The 21,509-nt window shown below is 41.9% G+C and overlaps 2 protein-coding genes across 12 annotated transcripts in view; both read left to right on the top strand.

Moving 5' to 3' along the window:
• Window positions 1-9,082, top strand: part of LY75 (lymphocyte antigen 75) — a 73,404-nt gene extending 64,322 nt beyond the window's left edge. The window contains exon 35 of the mRNA XM_005309418.5: window positions 5,529-9,082. Coding sequence (XP_005309475.4) covers window positions 5,529-5,713 — 185 coding nt within the window. The 3' untranslated portion in view covers window positions 5,714-9,082. The remainder of the gene's footprint in view (window positions 1-5,528) is intronic.
• Window positions 9,083-10,517: 1,435 nt separating this feature from the next.
• CD302 (CD302 molecule) overlaps window positions 10,518-21,509 on the top strand; it is a 38,309-nt gene continuing 27,317 nt past the window's right edge. For 2 of the 11 annotated variants that reach the window (XM_008178474.4, XM_065560697.1), the window contains exons 1-2: window positions 10,611-11,013; window positions 13,064-13,134. In XM_008178474.4, the coding sequence (XP_008176696.2) occupies window positions 10,748-11,013; window positions 13,064-13,134 (337 nt within the window). In that variant the 5' untranslated portion in view covers window positions 10,611-10,747. Of the gene's footprint in view, window positions 10,555-10,607; window positions 11,014-13,063; window positions 13,135-21,509 lie in introns of those variants that run through there. The other 9 variants (XR_010591293.1, XM_008178470.4, XM_008178471.4 and 6 more) reach the window with 8 other exon arrangements.

The following is a 21,509-nucleotide window of genomic DNA, read 5'->3' as shown; positions in this document are numbered from 1 at the left end:
GTGTTAGTCTGGATCCTTAAAAAGCGACAAAGAGTCCTGTGGCACCTTATAGACTAACAGATGTATTGCAGCATAAGCTTTCGTGGGTGAATACTGCATCTGATGAAGTGAGTATTCACCCACGAAATCTTATGCTCCAATACGTCTGTTAGTCTATAAGGTGCCACAGGACTCTTTGTAACTTTCAATAAATAGTTAGAGGCCTTCATCATAAGAATGGCCATACTGAGTCAGACCAATGGTTCATCTAGCCTAGTATCTCGTCTTCTGACAGTCGCCACTGCCAAATGCTTTCAAAGGGAACGAACAGAACAGGGCAACTGTCCAGTGATCCATCCTATCATCTATTCTGGCAGTCAGAGACTAGGGACAGCCAGAGCATGGGGCTGCATCCCTGACCATCTTGACTAATAGCCAATGATGGACCTATCCTCCTTGAAATTATCTAATTCTTTTTTTAACCCAGTTATAGTCTTGGCCTTCACAACATCCCCCTGACAAGAAGTTCCACAGGTTGACTGTGCGTTATGTGAAGAAGTACTTCCTTTTGTTTGTTTTAAACCTGCTGCCTATTAATTTCATTGGGTGACCCCTGGTTCTTCTGTTGTTTGAAGGAATAATACTTCCTTATTCACTTTCTACACACCATTCATGATTTTATAGATCTCTGTCATATCACCCCTTCGTCATCCATTCTCCAAGCTGAACTATCCCAGTCTTTTTAATCTCTCCTCATATGGAAGCTGTTCCACACCCTTAATTATTTTTGTTGCCCTTCTCTGTATCTTTTCCAATTCTAATATATCTTTTTTGAGATGGGGCGACCAGAACTACACACAGTATTCAAGGTGTGGGCATACCATGGATTTATATAGTGGCATTATGATATTCACTGTTTTATTATCTATCCCGTTCCTAGCATTTTGTTAGCTCTTTTGACTGCTGCTGCATTATCCACAATGACTCCAAATTCTCTTTCTTAAATAATAACAATCAATTTAGATCCCATCATTTTGTATGTATATGTTTTCCATTGTGCATTACTTTGCATTTATCAACATTTCGTCTGCCATTTTGTTGCCCAGTCACCCAGCTTTGTGAGATTCTTTTGTAACTCCTTGCAGTCGGGCTTTGGCCTTAACTATCCTGAGTAACTTTGTATCATCTGCAAATTTTGCCTTCTCACTATTTCCCCCTTTTTCCAGATCATTTATGAATATGTTGATCAGCACTGGTCCCAGTCCAGATCCCTTGGGGATCCCGCTATTTACCTCTCTTTATTCTGAAAATTGACCACTTATTCCTATCCTTTGTTTTCTGTCTTTTAACCAGCTACTGATTCATGAAAGGACCTTCCCTCTTATCCCATGACTGCTTACTTTGCTTTAGACCCTTTGGTGAGGGACCTTGTCAAAGGCTTTCTGAAAGTCCAAGTAGACTATATCCTCTGGATCACACTTGTCCACATGTTTGTTGACCACCTCAGAGAATTCTAATAGATTGGTGATTTCCCTTTAAGAAAGCCATGCTGATTCCTCCACAGAAAATTGAGTTCATCTATGTGTCTGATAATTCTGTTATTTACTATAGTTTTAACCAGTTTTTCTGGTACTGAAGTTAGGTTTACTGACCTGTAATTGCCAGGATAGCCTCTGGAGCCTTTTTTAAAAATTGGTGTCACATTAACTATCCTCCAGTCATCTGGTACAGAAGCTGAGTTAAGTAATAGGTTACATACCACACTTAATAGTTCTGCAATTTCATATTTGAGTTCCTTCAGAACTCTTGGGGGAATACCATCTGGTCCTGGTGACTTATTACTGTTTAATTTACCAATCAGTTCTAAAATCTCCTCTATTTACACCTCAGTCTGGGACAGTTCCTCAGATTTGTCACCAAAAAGAATGGCTCAGATGTGGGAATCTCCCTCACATCCTCTGCAGTGAGGAACGATGCAAAGAATTCATTTAGCTTCTTCACAATGACCTTATCTTCCTTGAATGCTCCTTTGAACCTCCATCATCCAATGGCCCCACTGATTGCTTGGCAAGCTTCCTGCTTCTGATGCATTTTAAAAAAAAATTGCTGTTAGTTTTTTAGTCTTTTCCTAGTTGCAAAATTCCAAAATTTGCTAGTTCCAGAATTCTTCTGCTGGCATGTACCAAGTGTATACCATCAGTCTACATTCCCTAATATCCAGTCTGCTGTAGGACAGAAGTGTGTTTTCCAAAGTTTATTAACAGCTACAACAGAAATAAATATGGGGGCTACAGTATACAAGTGTTTGCCTTCTTTCCTGCCACACCAGTGGACCTCACATGGAGAGGCAGGCATTCATGGTTTTAGTACTGGAGCTGGTCCTATGGGCAGCAGGTGCATGTATGTGTCATGCCAGGGAAAAGTTGAGGGTGCCACTACCTGGTCACTGAGAGATCAGTTTGGAGCACTAGCATCTTAGTGGCTTCATCTGTGTATGCAGTGTTACCATGACAGCTGCGTAGATTTCAGCAAAATCTACAATGCGTGTCCATGTCATAGAATAATCTCTGTAAGTTTCCTTCATAGCAGCAAGTTTCCCCCTTACTAAAATACCCGTCTTTGCTAGCTATTTCTGTATAGGATGCGGCACTACGCTCTTTCCATTGAGGAGCTAAAGTAATTCTTGCTATGAGTAAGAAGTCCCATGTGCAAGTTTATCCATTCTTGCAAGCAGACAAACTACACTAGATTAAGGTCTTGTTTACTCTTAAAGGTTTGCTGGTATAACTTTACCTGTCTGATGGCTGGGGAAAGGATCCAGTTCCCATACTGCTACTTCACATTTCACTCCTTCCAGGATAGAAATCAGTTACTTGGGTCAGAAAGGGTCCTTGGAAGCAATGGGATCTTTCAGATTTTGCCTACACCTCCATGGAAGTTGAGAGGGAGGAACAATGGGAAGCTAATGTTCCTGTTCATGTTGTTAAGGAAGAGCTACAAGATCTTCTCTGACCCTGCCTCAGAAATGGGTTTCCTCCTGCTTCTAGGAAGCTCAGGGACAGAATTAAGTATGCACTGAGGCACAAAGTACATTTAAACAGTGAGGAAAACCAACATTAAAGACAATAGGTTTTGTGACGGATTCAGACTAGAAGGCTATAAAAGAGTAGTGGAAGGCAAATATATCAGCCTCAGGATGAGCAGGCCAAACAAAGGCTACTCCAGGACAATCAAGACACCTGATGCCAATTAACCAATTAAGGTAGTTAGGCTCATAGGCGCCAACTTTCCCCAGTGCCCGTGGGTGCTTGTTCCCCCCCCTCCCCCGGCCCTGCCCCGACTCCACCCTGTCCCCGCCCCCATTCCAACCCCTTCCCCAAAGTCCCCACCCCAACTCTGCCCCCTCCCTGCCCCTATTGGACCCCTTCTCCAAATCCCCATCCCAGACCCGCCTCTTCCCCGAGTGTGCCGCGTTCTCCCTCCTCCCTTCCAGCCGTGCGAAACAGCTCTTTCGCGGCGCAAGCGCTGGGAGCTAGGGGGAAAAAGCGGGCACGCGGTGCACTCGGGAGGAGACGGAGGTGAGCTGGGATGGGAGGGTGGGGTGGAGAGCTGCTGGTGGGTGTTGAGCACCCACCAATTTTTCCCTGTGGGTGCTCCAGCCCCGGAGTCGGCGCCTATGGTTAGGCTAATGCAGGCACCTGGCTCCAATTAACTGGCAAAGGGTCAGTTAAGGCTGTTAGGCTAATGGAGACAGCTGGAACTAATCAAGGTCCCACTCATAGTGTTTAAAAGCTCTCCTTCCAGTTCTCTCAAGAGAACCCAGGTGGAAGGAGCTGGAGGAGAGGAAGCATTGCTGAATCCTAAGGTAAGGGTACAGCTAGGAAAAGGAGACCATGGGGAAGTGGCCCAGGGAATCAAAACAGCACCAGTGGTGAAGGGGAAGCTGCCAACAGCTGCCACTATTAGGGTCCCTGGGCTGGAACCCAGAATAGAGGGTGGGCCTGGGTTCCCTCCAACCCCCTTGCTCCACAGCACCCCCTGAACGGGGAGCAGACCTAGATCCAGGCAGGATTGCACCTACTGAGCTCTGAGGAGCAACAAAGGCTGTGAGGTATTCCCCATTCCCACCTTCCATACTGGCCTGTGATTAAAGTAACTCAATAAAGCTGTGACCTTTGCCACTACAGAAAGAAAGGGAGGTCACATTGAGGGCCTTAGCGAGCTTCTGAGGCCACTAAATCTGCCTGGAAGCCCGGAACGCACCACTATAGGCTCGGAACTTTGTCACCATTTTTATGCTTCAGTGGATGCCTTTAAAGTGTGTCTCCACTTCAAAATTTGCTACTTCTATTTTTCAAAAAATGTTCATGTCAGAGGACCCAAATTCCCCTCCGTTATATTGAGTGCAATTCCACATTGATTTAATTGTAAATAATGTCTTAATAGATTAAGAAATATCAGCAAAGTGATTCAAAATTAGCTATTAGATTAAATGGCAGAAAACTTTGTTAATACAGAGTTAATATTGTCCAGCAATAGCTTGCGCCCTTCCAGAATGTCAAGTTCAGACTTCAGAAAACCAGGAAATACAGAGTTAAGGTACACCCACATGTAACCTTAACTTTGGCCTCTTTGAGCAGTGCCCCCAAAACACCCATACTACACATACTCACTGTCGTTTCACTGTAAAGGAAAGGAGCTATATGCACCTGCCCTGCACTCAAACACTTAACATAATCTCCTGATAGACTACCACACTTGTGAAATTCAACAATCAATTCCCACGTATATGCAAAAAGGTATTGCCAGAATAGGTCACCTTTAATTTAAGAAAAGCTGTTTGGGGTGGGTTGTTTTTGTTTTGTTTTTCGGTGGAATTGTATCCCAGGACACTGTGGCAAATGGCCCCAAATTTAGATCACTGACTCTATTCTGAATCGCCAGGAGGCAAACCAAATTTCAAGGCAATCCAAGTAACCAGACAGATTGTAAAAAGAACAGGAGTACTTGTGGCACCTTAGAGACTAACAAATTTATTAGAGCATAAGCTTTCGTGGACTACAGCCCAGTACTTGTGGCACCTTAGAGACTAACAAATTTATTAGAGCATAAGCTTTCGTGGACTACAGCCCACTTCAAGTGGGCTGTAGTCCACGAAAGCTTATGCTCTAATAAATTTGTTAGTCTCTAAGGTGCCACAAGTACTCCTGTTCTTTTTGCGGATACAGACTAACACGGCTGCTACTCTGAAACCAGACAGATTGTAGCACAATTAGAACAGTCCAGCTTTAAACAGAAAGGGCTTCTTAACCTTAATCATAGTGGAGCTTGTGCTCAGCTACAATATTTGGCACTTATAGGAAACTAGTTTTTGAATTGATGGTGTGGAAAATATTTGTGTGTGTGTCCGTAAGACTTAAAATAGAGTTCCTGAACTTCAATAAAATGACTTTATAGTAAATTTATACATATTCGTATAAAACTTTGCTGTATAACAAATATTTTTCAGTCAAAAACACTGATTAACTATTTTCATTTCTCTTTTACAGGCACTAATCATACTGGAGTGGCTATAACATTTGCTCTGTTAATTATCCTAGTCTTGGTTGCTGGATTAATTTGGTATCTCTACAAAAAGAAACGGCTTCAGTGGGGTGGCTTCTTTGCAGTACGCTATGAACGAGGGATGAATGAAGATGAGACTGATAGCATGTTTACCAAAGATGGTTACTGAGAAACTGTTCTTGCTAATTGTTTTATTACAAATTCTACTGTGTGACACTATGGGGAATGGGCTACTTGACACTTTATTAGTTCCTTCTGAAAAACGAGTAAGAAGATTATTAACTAGTGGCTAAATTCTGCCCTCTAATACATGTGTGCAATTTTAAGTCCGTGGAAGTTAACTGAATTTGGCTTTAGCTGTAAATCTTGCACAAGGTAGAAGTTCCCTGAGCCTCTATACCTCTGTGATTCCATATTAAATCTGGGTATTGCCTCTAAAATCTTTACCTACATTATCTTTTTTTTTGGTAAAGCTTTTTGGGGGGTTGCGGGTGAGGAATAGACATTTAAACCACACAAACTTAAAAGTAAATATCTAGCTTTTTACAGGCAATTATTGATTAAACCGTTGGTGTCAAAAGACATACATTTTGAGATACAGTACATGCCCTGTTTCTATCATTGGGTCCTCCTGCAACAACTAGCACAAAATATGATGATAAATACTAGATAAATGATATTTGGAATAACCACTTTTGTAATAACTTATTAATGATCAACTGTAATATAATACAGAGGGGCTTGTAACCACTGACAATTTCTGTTCTCACTGAGGTAGAAGCTTAACATTTGGTATGCTCATTATGGTCCACTGAGTGCAAGAGAGAGAGAAATTATATCTGAACATTGATTTTTTTTTTTTCCTCAGAGGTCACCAAAAAGCCATCATCACTCTTTCCTTTCATATGAATTATTGTTCAGGTGCCCTTCAGAGCTAGAATCATGACATAGAGTATGCTCTTTCAGTGTGGAATTCTATCAATAAGGAAATATTCCTATTAAAAAAACAGGTAACATTTAAGTCTGAGCCTATTGCAGGCTCATACATAATAGCCATGACCTCCGAAGATGCTACTGGTGTCAGCACAACTGAGATTAAGGTCTAAATACAAACCTGAGCAAAATTCAAACCTTATGTAAACACTATGTTACCTTCTAAAAGCAGTTCAATGAATGGTGTATTTTTTCACTGTAAGGAGACTGTCCCTTTTAAGCAAGAATTTTCAGTCGTCTTTTCATAGGCTCTTCTATGTGGTGATGCAAGTACCCCATAGCAGGCATGTTGAAAATCAATTCCTGGGAATGAGGAGGGAGTAGAAAAGGAAGACTAGTCTTTAAACTAGTATTTAGAGAATAACCTTTAAATCTGCCAAAATCCATCCTATGTTTTTAAAGTTGGTATAGAATTAGATCTGAATGACTATGTCCTGCACTAACACATGGGAAAGACTCACAGTTCATTTCCTAGTCTGTTGCACTCCATTGCAGGGCTAAAGGAGTGTTTCAGAGCCAGTATTCCTGGTTCTCTAATGAGGAAATCCATAAGGTTGATGAACCACAGTCCTGCCAGCCAATTTAAGGAGCCTCATTGACTACTTCCTAAGCAAATGCTTGTTGTTCAAGAATAGTTGGAATGATATATTATTTGGAGTGGGTGGTGTGTAAAGTGGGAGAAAAGTCAGGGCAGCAGAGAGTGCTGTGACAGGGACTCTGGAGTAATGGGGGAAAGTTTAGACTTAAAATACAAGGTAATGATCTAGCACAGCTGTTCTGATCACATAATACAAAAGGATAAACACTGTATTTGGTCTGAATAGTATCCTAACTCACATATGGTATGATTAAACATACAACTTACAACTTGATAACAAATAAGGTATTTCCTCTATAATCAGTTTCAGAAATGAGATGAAAATATGTCCCAGGTAGTGAGTGGGAGGGAATGTTTCACAACAAAGTTGTGTGCATACATGCTACAAATTCTTGATCTATTTACATGCAAGTTAAAGTTGTTTTTTTATGTGCTGTGTCAGTTGCCTTTCCTATGTACTCCAAAAAGGCTACTAGAGTGAAGGGTTTTTAAAAATATATATTACTTGATTAAACCATTATAGTAAGTCACTGTATGAAAGTGGAATAATAATTGTAAGAAAAATGTTTCTTAATGCACGTCCTTTTTCAGATCAGACCTGTTTATTGTTTTGAAGGAATATATGCTATTTAAGTAAAAAAACATACTGTACACAAAAGACCAAATTCATTCCTGGTGTAATTCCATTGACATCCGTGGTATTACATCAGGAGTATATTTGGCCAAATATGCTGAGAAATAAATATATAAATAAATAAAAAATAGTAGAGATACTTTTAAGGGAGACAGGCCAAACCTGTGAGCCTCTCTTTTTGTTGCTGATACAACAGTCCCCTTTGTGCTTGTTTGCACTATTCTGATATGCAGTCTTTTAAAATGATACTTGGCGGTACAGTATCTTTCTAGCAAGATTTTTGTAGATGGTTTTAGTACCCATATACAAGAATAGGTACCAGACAAGCACGCTAAAGAAAATAGTTCTGTATTCGATCTCTGATTGGAGAAAAAGTTAAGCACGTTGTCCTTTTGATACCTGGCTATAACTAAGAAAAGAGAGTAAGAAAGAAATTTGTCCTTGTAGCAATTTATGCAAAAAACTATTGAAATTGGCTGCAATACCTTGGAGTAAAGTTTAGGTAAAATGTGAGACTATTTAACCTTGTTGCTGTGGTTCACATATTGCTTTTACAACAGTCTGGTTCTTGTGAATCCTCTATTTTATTATAATTATGAAACATTTATATTACAGTAGCACGAAGCAGAGTGGGGTCTTACTATGGTAAGTGTTGTACAAACACCTGAGAACACAGTTCTTACCTCTACTGTGTATTTAATGTGATAAAAATATTATCAATAAAGCAATAGGCAGCATGGCCATGATCCAGCAAAGCACTTTAACATGCATAATTTTAAGTTAACATAAATGCTTAAATGTTTTGCTGGATGGGGTCTAAATTAGTGGATTTAGAGAAGTTTTGTACTGTATTAAATAAAGTTGTATATGGTTGTCCTTTTCTAACAAAAGTACAGGTCAGGTATTTTTGTACAAATATAAATTAGACACATGTGTGTTCAGCCTTGCTAGTTTTATGACTGTTTGCACTTATGGGCTTGCCTGGATGTGAATTTACAGATAGAAAGTGTATTTTTAATGTTATTACCAAGATAACTAAATTATGATTTCAAGACACATGCATACACAATAAAAGGATAGTGTTTTTATAAAGTGTTTGTGTATTGTTGTGAATTATGTAAATAATTTTGTAAGGCACACTTCCAATGTTTTTTACAATATACTAGTAAATGGAATCTTGGGTAGCTTTTATTTCAGTGAGCACAACTGTCTTAGCATAAATGAACAGCCCACTTTCTGGATTGAAGTGTACAGTGAGGATAATATAAAAACATGCTCTTAAATCTTGAAAGAATAAAATTTATAAAAAGTCAGCCTAATTTTTTTGTTTGTTTCTGTGGGGAAAAATTAACAGAGCTGAATGTCTATACAGCACCTAGCACAATGGTGTTTCTACAATTAAGTAATAACTAATGTTAAGGGGGTTTAGTAGAAACTTTGATAAATTGGTGGCATTTAATTCTTTTTATAATGGAGGAAAACATGTTGCTGTGGAATACAAGAAGACTCCTAATGACTATCAGGCTTCTGCTGCATGGAGCTGGCAATAATTAAAGAGAAATGTGGCCAATTTAAGCATTTAATACATGCTAAGGTCTGATTCACTAGTGTCCCAAGGCTCCTTTCTGCCCATGTAATGAACCTCTAAAGTTGCGGTAACAGCCCCCAAGGGAATTCCCCTGAAAATAGGGGAAGTACCCATCAGGTGTAGTCATCTATCTTCCAGCCTCAAGATACTTTCGGTCTGATGTATAATGAGACACATCAGTTATAAAAAGGCAAAATGGTATGTAAATTTTAAGATTTACTATGAATTCTCTCCTGCCTAAAAGGACCTCTTAAATCTTTCTGGGCCAAATTCTGCCATTCATACTGATATAAATCTCCCATTGACTCTAGTAGGAGCTTTTACCTAAGGACTGCAGAATTTGTGTGTTGTGTGTTTGTTTTGTTAGCAAAGAAGACAAAAGCTCCTATAATGGGGGAGCCTGATTATATGCAGGGCAGATCTTCTTCACTAGTGCTCAAGAATTGAGATCGGGGTTATTTTATCTTAATGTAATAGTATTTGTGAGTGAAGTTCACTGGGTATATTATAAATGTTAACATGCTAAAAGACAAGAACAAGCATGAGAAAATGGGCTTTTTAAAAAGCCCATCTACTTCACCTCACACTGGGAGCTCAGTCATGGACCTCAAAATATTATACGCATCTATATTATTAGTGTCAAGTGTAGTTTAAATTCCTTGGGGAGGGGTTACATCTTCTGTATTTGCACAGTACCCTGTGTAATAAAAGGTGAGACAGGAGTGTGTAAAAGATTGATCTTTTTTTACCCAGCTTCAGTCACATGACATGGGTCAAGGCTACCAAAGTTTCTAGATCTGTGTCTGTCACCTGGCAGAAGTCAGTAGCTACTGTTATTGCTTCCCTCCCCACACCTGCGTTGCCCGTTTTTCTCGTTTTGGAAATAAAATGCAAACACTATAACCCAAAAGTAACCACCACCACTGAATAGAGCCAATTGATAAACACAGACAGCTAGGCCAGGCTTTTCCATTGCAGTTCACAGGCATGTTCGCAGCACAATCGAATACTGTTGAGATTTCAATTCAGTTTTCAAACTTTTGTACTCAAAGCCTATTCCAAGCTAGTTTCCACGTGGAGAGGAACTGACAGAAGTGCCGAGGCCAGGAGTTTAGAGGAGCCATCTAAAAGCGAGGGGGGAAGGTGGAGGACAGAGCACATCTTACACTAGTGGGATGAGGGGAGATTTCTCTTTCGGTTAGTATATTTGCAACGTGCGGTGCACTGTATGTGGTGGCTAATAGAACCGTTCGGAAGGCAGGGCACGCTCGCTCCCTCGCTGCTGAAGGCAGAGCTGGTCCTGGACACCCCAGTCACCTGGGGCTGGGCGTGTTTGCACGGCCTGACTCGCCTGCACGCCCAGACGGCTAGCCCCGGTCATGCCCAGCAGATGCCGCATGGGCCCCGCGCCGGAGCCAGCCCTGTTGGGAGCGGCGCGTTAGCCTGCAGGGCTTGGCAGCTTTCGGGGGCCGCGCTCCCGGCCTCTGCCCCGGGCTGCCCCCGCAGTGGGTGGTGTCCGGCCGGCGCGCTGCTCCCCCCCGCAGGCGCAGCCTTCCGAGAGCCGGCGCGAAGTGGAGTGAGCCGGGGCTATGGAGCCCCCTTTCCCCGCGCTGCTCTGCCTGCTCGGCCTCCTCGCCACCGCCTCCGGAGCAGCCGGTAAGGTGCTCCCCTCCCGCGCCTGTCAGCCGCCAGCCTCCGCTCAGGCTGCGGGGCCTCGGGCTCCGAGCCCAGCCATTGTCCCTCTCAGGGCGGGCGGGGTGTGACACCCCCTGCGGGAGGAAGCGCAGCCTACGCTGCTGGGTTTGCGGAGTAGATGCGGCCCCGAGCTCGAGGGACGGTCCCCCACCCCTGTGCATTGTAAGTCTGCAGAGGGGAGGAGTTCACCCTGCCGGTTGCATATTTCCCATTGCGAGAGTGGGGGGTGCTGCGTTGGGCATTGCAGGCCCCTGGGGGTTGCTGCTGTCTGACACTCTTGGCCTGCCATGAAAATAGATATTATCTGGGCTAGAAAAGTAGGCCATGTTTTTAAACGTGTGAGTGAAAACATGTTAACTAGCCCAACCTCAAACAGGACTTTGCACCCATTGCAGCAGATATGGTCAGTCGTGGTTAAAAACCTGCTACCCGGCTGTGGTCAGCCTTTAAGGGAGTATAGTGTTAGCCACAACCAGCAAACGTTTTGAAACACAACCTATTTCCAAATCTAGACAGGGCCACAGTCCCGTTATGTTTTTAGTCTTGCTCCTCCTCCTATAAAATCAGATGAGAGGCAAATTCATTTCCTGTTCCTCATGAGGGGAGAGAAGGCTTTGTGTTGTGTGCTGAGAAGTTTCATTTTCTGGAAAGTCCATTTGGCTAATGTACAGCTATTGAAAAACAATGCAAAGCAAACACCCCTTCAAACATGGAGCATTAAAAAACATAATATAGTCTGGAGCGAGTGCCTTCTCACGCTTTCTTATCAAAACTAATGACCCAGTCCTGCAAAAATGTACACATATGTTCAACTCTAAGCATGTGAATAGTACCATTAATTTTATTTCAGCTGGACAGTTTGAGTGAGTAAAGTTAAGCATGTGCAAAAATATTTGAAGGCTTGGAACCTAATTGTGAAATGAATAGTAACAAAGGAAAGAACCAGTTAAACTAGGGAAAATGACACATGCAATGTGCTCCTGTCAGTTAAATGCCTAATACCTGGGAACTATATTTTTCCCTTACCCAGGGTAGGCTTTAAATAGAGCTTTTCTATTTCTAGTTATATAGTAGGACTATGATCCGACATAATTCTGGTAAAGAAGGTGTGTGCACATTATCAACATGTATATCAGCATTATGGCATAGAAAAAAATCATGTTAGTCTTGCAATTTATGAAAGAATTGCATTGCTGCACAGTCATAATTGTATGATTAAGTGGTTTTGATTTTTCAAAACACTTTAAAAGAAATGAAAAGGGTTTTCTCCTTTTGAATTTTTCAACATTTCTGCACTTTTCCTAGATAATGCTATTTACTTACTTTTCCATTTCACATGACTAATAAACTGATCAGTGTTATTCGTTAATGCACCAGCACAATACTGCCGTGTTTAGGTTACAAATTGTATAGGGAAATGTTAACTTTTTTTGTTGTTTAAATTTAAACTTTTAATTAAAAAAAGAAAGTTTTAATTGTTATGGTAAAAGTTTCTAATGACTTGCATGCTTGCTTATACATTGTGACCCCATTCAGGATGAAAGACCAAAAGATACTGTGCAGTAAAAATTGAATCCAGACACTAGCTCTCCTTTGTCTGTCAGTTGAGGTACTGAAATTTCTGTATGTCTCAGAGTAGCTACATATAGTAGGAAGATTGTTGCACAAGCTCACAACAGCCTTAGACTAGGGATTTCCCAGATGTAAAACTCAGGTGACAGTGGCTATTTCTTCACTGCATAGTTAACCTGGATGACTGAGCACCTGGGTCAGAGCTCTCAAGTTAGCCTAGTCTTGGGTATCAGCCTCCCCGCTGCAAAGCCCTACCCTAGTTACTGTATCTTCACTGTTTCTGCGCTCACCCATGTGTGTATCTGGGGGCATGGTTCTTTGTGTTGAAATGCTCTAGGATTCGTTTCCAGTCAGTTGGGGAAGAATTTGTCTGTCCTTCAAGGGTAATTGTGGCAAGGCATTGGAGGGCTATCAGCACTTGAATGATTTTTTTCCCCAGAGCCTCATTGCAAGGTGGATTCCAGCCTGAGTTAAAGCAGAGCCCAGATTCTAACTCATACTCCCAGCCTGGTAAGTTAGCCTGGGTTTAAAGCACCTCCAAACCCAGATCAGTGGCTTTTTTTTTTTTTTTTTTTTTTTTTGGTGGATGATAGGCACGTTAACCGGGGCCCTTACCTGGTTTTTAGCCTAAACTGTGCCTTGTAGACATACCCTGTTTGTTAAGGAAAGAGACAGGCAGAAGAGCTGCTTCTGGGAACAGGGTAGACTTATTTGGGACCTGGGTAAGGGGGAGTTGCCTCTGTGCAGTTTCTTACAACCCTTGTTTGTGGAATCAAGACTTATGTACATTTGGTAAATAAATAAATTACAGTAAGAAAATACCTGACTGCTTAACTGATTTCTGCTTCAGATGGGAAACCAAACTGCAAGGCCTCAAAAATCTGCTACCCTTGCCAAAGGAACAACATTATTTATTTGTATTTACAGTAATGCCTAGAGGCTCTTAGGTTATGTCTACGCTAGCACCTTTGTTGGTAAAACTTTTCTCAGTCAGGGGTATGAAAAAAACACACCTCTGACCAACATAAGTTTCACTGACAGAAGCGCTGGTGTGGACAGCACTGTCGGCGGGAGATGTTTTCCTGCTGACATAGCTACCGCCGCTTGTTGGGAGTGGTTTAATTATGTGGATGGGAAAGCTCTCTCCATCGGCATAGAGCGGCTAGGCTACCCTGGAGACCTTACAATGATGCATCTGCAGCAGTACATCTGAGCCACTCTATGGTCTGTAGTGTAGACATAGCCGAAGTGAGATCAGGACCCCACTGCTCAAACAGGGCTAGTCTTCACTAGAAGTGTTACAGCTGCACTGCTGTAGTGCGTCTGGTTAAGACGCTCTGTGTCGACAAGAGAGAGCATAATAAAACCATCTCCATAGCAATAGCTATGATGTCAGGAGAATCTCTCCCACTGACATAGTGCGGTCCACACCAGCCTTAGGTTGGTGTAACTTATGTCATCACTCAGGAGAGTGGCTTATTCACACCCGCGAGTGACATAAGTGGTAGTGTGTAGAAGCCCATCATAAGAGAGAGTCTGCCCTGAAGAGCTTGCAATCTAAATAGACAAAATAATGAAAGGGGGCGGGGAGAGAATCAAAGCATGGAGAGGTGAAGTGACTTGTCCAAAGTCACAAAGCAGGTCAATAGCAGGACTAGGAAGATAACACAAGCTTCCTGAGTCCCAGCCCACTGCCTTATCCACTAGCCCACTCTGGCTCTTGGACAAAACCCTAGAGTTTGGGCCAGGATCCAAGTAGCACTATAGATTTGTTTACAGACTCTACACCAGGGATCTCAAACTCAAATCACCACGAGGGCCACATGAGGACTAGTACATTGGCCCGAGGGCTGCATTACTGACACCTTTTCATACAACAATACAAAAGTATAGTCAACAATTAAGAATAATGTAGTATGCTATTAAAAGTCAATGAATTAACTTTTTAAAAACTGTAATGCGAAAAGTCAGTGCTAATTTTGAGTCATTTCATTTTTTGGCCACTTAGCTGGCAGCGTTTTGCATCAATCAGCATCAATATTAGGTTTGATATCCTCAGACTAAACCAATCTCGGTGTTGCTTGCAAATTGTACCATATTCCATACAAAAAATACACGAAAAGAATGTTAAGACTGCACAGTTAAGCACTTGTGCCAAAATTAGGGTTGCACACACAACTTTTTCTCTGCCCCTTTGAGACTGTTATCATGTAATCTTTTAATTACAGGGTCACGTACTGTTTCTCAGATAATATATACCTTTTTTCTACGCCCTTAAATTGTATAGCATCTTACAGTGATTTTTCTACTGACTTTTACTGCATTGTCACAGTAGCCCAATATATGCTTACTAGCAAAAGACTTGCCACTTAGCCACTCAAGTTTATGGTAAGTATGAGTGAGGGTGGGCAAATGTGTGTTGTGATGGGAAGCTGTGTTGATTTGTGCCTGGGTTGTGTTGTGCTGGGAGATTTTGATTGATTTGTGTTGGTGACAAATCAGGGGTGTTTGCTGAGGTGAGGGGCTATCTGTATTTGGACTTGCTGGTTGTGTTGTTGTGTAGGTGGTTGTGCTGATGATATGTGAGGTGGCAGCTAGGCACAAGGGTGTGGCAGTTGGGCCAAGTAATCCACCATCTGTGAAGTCTCCCTCATACAGCCAATGAAACTGTAGCATGCAAATTAGCTATTGAATAAGGGTGGTGATTGGTTGAGTTATCTCTGATATCACGATGGTCTAGTACTCTTGACACAACACACCTTTCTGTAATTGTACACCAATTGTCAAGTCAAAATAGCTGAGAACTTCAAAATTGGTTGGTAACAGACTGCAAAACCCCCACTCCACCCCTTCCATGAGGCCTCGCCCCACCCTGCCTCTTCCCACCCCTTCCCCGCCCCCATTCCAACCCCTTCCCCAAAGTCCCTGCCCCTATTCAAACCCCTTCCCTAGATCCCAGCCCCTCCTCTTCTCCGCCTCCTCCCCTGAGCACACCGTGTCCCCGCTTCTCCTCCCTCCGTCCTGGAAAGTCCTAAGCGCCACCAAACAGCTGTTTGGCGGTGGGAAGTGCTGGGAGGTAGGCGGAGGAGCGGGGATGCGGTGCGCTGGGCGATGGGAAGGGGAGGGAAATTTGGCTGCCAGTGGGTGAGAGCACCCACTAATTTTTCCCTGTGGGTGCTCCAGCCCCGGAGCACCCACGGAGTCGGTGCCTATGCGGCCCGGGGGCTGCGTGTTTGAGACCCCTGCTCTACACAAACAATTAGACTGCAGCAAGCTCGGGTGTGAATCTGATCCTCACTAGCCTGTGGGGCTATCTAACTGCTTATGTGCAAAGCTCATTAATTAACTATTGACACACGTCCGCAGGGTCCATACAAACAGTTAGACCGGGGCAGGTTAGTGCATGGTAGATTCACACTCCAGCTTGCTGCAGTCTAATCATTTGTGTAAACAAGCCTGTACTGTGCAAGAGCTTCTTGGGGAGCTACTTGTCTACTTTGTGCTGGCCTTGATGCATGAAGTGTCCCCCATTCCATGTACGCTGGCCTTCGCACTGTGGGAAAGGTTGTCCCCGTCTGTAGAAAATCCCATGAGAGGAGAGTGGTGGAGGGATGATAATTCCATGCAGTTCCCCTTGCTGACTTTTCTCCCATATTGTTCTGTGGGGCAGGATGGAAATTCTCTCTTTTACCCTTCCACCACAAAAGGGAAAGGCATTTGGTCTCTGGAAGCACAGGACCATCTGGATGTAGATTCTGTGCCTTCCCATTCCTTTCTGGCCTGCAGTTGCTCTTTTTGATACATGCATCCTCCCCTCCAGACCCATCAATGCCCTTTCAGTCAGCATAGTACCATTAGCCTACAACAGTGGTTCTCATCTCATCTGGGGGTACACTGAGATCTACCGGGGGTACATCAACTCATCTAGATGTTTGCCTAGTTTTACAACAGGCTACGTAAAAAGCACTAGCGAAGTCAGTACAAATTAAAATTTCATACAGACAATGACTTGTTTATACTGCTCTATATACGTACTATATATTTATATAATATTTATATTCCAATAGATTTATTTTATAATTATATAGTAAAAATGAGGAAGCAAGCAATTTTTCAGTAATAGTGTGCTGTGACACTTTTGTATTTTTATGTCTGATTTTGTAAGCAAGTAGTTTTTAAGTGAGGTGAAACTTGGGAGGGTTGGCAAGACAAATCAGACTCCTGAAATGGGTACAGTAGTCTGGAAAGGTTGAGAGCCATTGGCCTACTACAAGCATGTTACAAATGGTTGTTTTTGAAGTGTAGGTAGGGCCTGAGTGTTGAAGAATGTATGGTACATTTCACAATTTACAGTAAATTTGTATTGTAACTGTCATTCATTTGTTGATTTTTTTTGTCTTGACAATATTTTAGTTTCTCTTTTCTGTTGTCGAAAATAACTACATATAATTGTGTATGCAAAATATAGGGCTTAAGAGTTTGTGGTGGTTCTATTTCTTTCTTTTTTAATCAAATGTACCATCTGTTCATTGCCCTGGACATATGCTACACATTTTAAAAAAATTGAAAGGGTGAAATAAATTCTGTGGCTAGTGAGTGATTCTATGGCTTTATGACTGTAAACACACAAAAGACAAGTATTGAGATTTTTAAAATGGATTGTGATTTACATGAATTTAAGTGGCTGCATTATTGCCATCTCTGCAGTGCTGTCTTATTTTTAATAGTATTATATGAAGTTCTCAGATTTTTATGGTTAGAAAAGTCTATTTTGTTCTTAATAAGTATGTGAAACTCTTACTAACTAAACCAGGGGCGGGCAAACTTTTTGGCCTGAGGGCCGCATCAGGTTTCATAAATTGTATGGAGGGCCGGTTAGGGGAGGGGTTGTGCCCCAACCCCCACCTTCCCCCCGGGACTCTGGGTATACCTGGGTTAAACTGTTAGATTAGCTAGGTTTTGGATGTTTTTATCACTGTGGATGAAAACCTGTGTGCTTGAGTAACATCCACGCTAGTGGCTTAGCCCCATTGCTAGCTGTTACTGTAAAACAAATTGCCAATTTTTCAAGTGCAAATGGAATTGCCCAGGAAGTCTGTGGCAGAACTGAGTAAAACCTAGATCCCCATACACCTATGGTTTAACCACCAGACCATGCGTCCTCCCTGTACAATCTATAATTAACATATATTTTTTATTTTTTTTAAATGTGAGTAAAAATCATCTCAGTTATACATTACTGCCCCATAGCCTGCAAGAAAGGATAGAGTGAGGTCTAGATGGTATAATGAGGTGTTTTTATTTCAACAAAAGTATATGAAAAGTGTGTATTATAATATTAGAAACCAATATTTTCCTCTTCCTTCTGTATGTCACTTGTCATCTTAGATTTTTAATCTGATCAGGGATGGAAAGCATATTGTTAATGTGCTTGTACATGTCCTAGCACAAGGTGGCCCTGATCCTGACTGAGGCCACTGGGCATTACTGTAATGCACATAATTCCTACTAGAATTAATTCAAATTGTATTAATATTATTAACTGTATAAATACCACATATGCATAGATCATGTATTTCAAAGCAAACAGATGCACCTTAAAACTCTTGGCCATTAGCAAGCCTATGAAAGACTTGCCCAACTGGAAATGTAATTTTGATTTGTCATATAAACACGCCTGGCCTACACTAGAGAATGATTGTAGGTCTAATTGACACAGTACTTAAAATGCTGGAGGCAGCTGGCAGCCCCTATACATTAGAACTCTCAATTTTGTTACCACCAGTAAAATTTAACTGATTTTAGTATTAGTAGGAAGTTTTGCAAAATGTCACAAGGCAAGTTTGGAGAGAAAAACGTACTCACTTCCCCATCTAGAGTTTCTGTGGTTTAGGAGAAGAACAGGCACTTATATGAGGAATTCACTCCAGAGCTGAGAATCTTTTTGAGATATTGTGATTCATCAGAGGCCTCTTTTTGAGATATTGTGTATTGATCAGAGCAAAGCACAGGAACTGGTTCTGTTCCTGGCTGTGTAAAAGTAAAATAAACTGTTGAGATGCTGTGCTTTTTCTTCTAAGAGGAGTGGGAGAGAGCTTGCAGTCCAAGGAGGTAGGGGGCAGGGTGTTAAGATAGCTTTAAGCCATCTTTGACCCTGTCCAATCCTGGGCTGCACCTGTCTCCACAATACCTGTGCTGGAGGAACCCTCTCCTGGATAGATTTTTAGGCCCCTGTTATACTACTTCATCCCTTCGCTGGTGTAAGGCTCTCACCCAGTGTATCAGTTTCCTTTAGGGTGTTCTGACAGATTCCATTCTAAATGCACTTGTTAGCTGACCACAACTAAGCAGTCAGTGTAAATCAGGGCAAACTGTGTTCAGTGTCTTATAAGCTAACTATGGCCATGTCTGTACTACCATTTTTGTCGGTATAATTTATGTCACGCAAGGGTGTGAAAAAACACACTCCTAAGCGACATGAGTTTCACCGAGAGAAGTGCCAGTATGGACAGCGCTGTGTCAGCGGGAGAGTTTCTCCTGCCGACCTAGTTACTGTCGCTTGTGGAGGTGGTTTTATTATGTCGACGGGAGAGCTGTCTCCCATTGGCATAGAGCAGCTACACGAGCGATCTTACAGTGGCACAACTGTATTGGTACAGCAGTGTGGCTGTAATCTCGCAAATGTAGACATGGCCTTATGACGGCATGCTGGTCACAACAGGGTCTAATTTCTTTAGCAGACACCACAGTGTGTCTTGGTCTATGCTGTCCAGCATTGTATCAGTAAGGTGATTCTTCAGAATTGTGTTCAAACACAATCAGATCTTATAATGTGGAAAAGTCCTTTTCCCATATCTGCTCTGACTTTGGTAAAAGGCGAGAGGAGAGGAAGTGAAAATAATAATTGAAGCATTTCAGCAAGTCAGCATACACACTGGCACTAAAAACTTCAGAGTAAACCAGTATTTAGTCCTACAAAATCTGTCTATGTGGCACAGCTGGTAGCCCACTTGTAAATCATTTGTAGTACTTTAGAGTATGAATATTTAAATTTATCAAAACTTCTAAAACCATTTTATTATGCTGCTCTGTAAAACTTTTGTGACTATTAACTGTGTTGTCCCTATTCTCGTATTATGTCTCCTGATGCTCTGATCCTGTTCCTTTTCCCTGTTTTGAGGCAAATTCTACTTTCAGATAGATACACACAGCTCCTATTGAAGTCAGTGGGTGTTGCACACATGTATCTGAGATTCTGAGGCCAATCTTCATCATTTTCTGCTTTTCATTTTGCCTTCGTCCTCTTTTGCTCTGTTATATATTTAATTTTAAAGCTTTGTTTACTGAGAGAGCTTCTTGATGTACACATCTAATTTTGTGAGGATCCTGTGAGGGACAACAGTCTTATGGTCCCATAATGGTAATACAGCATAATTTAATAGTATGCACACACAAAAATGATAGTGCAGGACAAACAATCTCAAACAGAAGACAACAGTGAGTTGTCAATACTTAAATCGTTTTTACAATAAGAAATGGTTGTAAGAGATTAGAGAAAACAGGTTGACCATATCTTCCTGTTTCTGTCCCTTGCTATCCCTTTCCTTCTGAGAACCTCCCCATTCCAAGGGGTCTCTGGGTATGTCTATTCTGCATTTGGAAGTGTGATTGCAGCACAGGCAGATGTACTCAAACTAGCTTTAATCTAGCTAACGGGAATACCAATAGCAGTGAAGTTGCGGCAGCACAGGCTAGCCACACAAGTAAATAGCCCAATCTTGGGCAGGCTTATATAGCTTGCACTGAAGCAGCTTCACTGCTATTGGTACTTGTGCCAGCTAGATCAAATGTCTACATGTGCATCAATCATACCTCTGATTGCAGTGCAGACATACCCAATTACTGAGTCTTTCACCAGCACTTCCCCTGCAATACATCTTTGACGTTTGAGTGGCTTTTTAACTTTTTTCATTCAGTTGGCTAAGGGTTCCCCACTTGCTCTCCTGTGGCTCAGCAAGTGTGCCAATTTAATTTTGCATTATGCAGCCAAAGTGATGTGCTTAATGCTGCTAGTTTAAGCCCCATGTTTCCCTGCATTGACAGTCAAGAACCTTTTCTGCAGTTATAGTTAAAAGCTAACTTGTGATGGGTGTGATTTTTCAAAAGTACCTGAGTGAAAATCAATTAGACTTGAGCTCCTAAGATGTTTAGGCGTTTTCAAAACTCTCACACTGTGTGTGGCATGCTCACTCGCTCTCTGCTCAGGTATATATTGAGAGGCCATTAAATTAAAGGGTGGATAGATGAAAAATGTTTAAACCTTCTATTTAAAAAATGCAGAAGGAAATATATCTAAAATGACTTCAAGTTGCAAATGTGCTGAGTTATGAGGCTCCTGCTAAACAAACAATGAAGTAATGCTGTTGTTTTTTTTAACTATAGCATTTTTAGAAACCTTTTGCTTAATTCAAAGTTAGATGAAAGGTTTAAAAAGATAACAGTGAATGAAAAGAATGAAACAAAGAGTCTCCCTCCCTCCCCCATAAAGTGTTGTATGTGCCTGTTCAACCCAGGTGGAATGTGACCCAGCTATTCCTTGGTTCATTTGAAGCAAATGAAGTTGATGACATGGAAGTGGTTAGAGGCAGTATGTAAGTGGGAGGTGTACAACAAAGTGGCGGGTAGCTAGAGCTAGAGCAGGTTCAGCCCCAAAATTTGTATCTGGTCATTTTGTGAGCCACCCCACTGCCTGCATGCATGCCCAGCTCAGCAAGTGAAGCCCCGCATCTGGTGGTGCCAAGGCCAGAAAGTGGGCAGGACATTGTGGGGTGAGGGCCCTGCTTGCACACTGGATTCCTGGCAGATGGAGCTAGATTTCGGACCCA

The sequence above is a fragment of the Chrysemys picta genome, chromosome 11, assembly GCF_011386835.1.
Source record: "Chrysemys picta bellii isolate R12L10 chromosome 11, ASM1138683v2, whole genome shotgun sequence".
In the NCBI taxonomy this organism is placed as follows: Eukaryota; Metazoa; Chordata; order Testudines; family Emydidae; genus Chrysemys; species Chrysemys picta.
The sequence above is the reverse complement of the archived record's forward strand: the minus strand, read 5'-3'. Positions and strand labels throughout refer to the sequence as shown.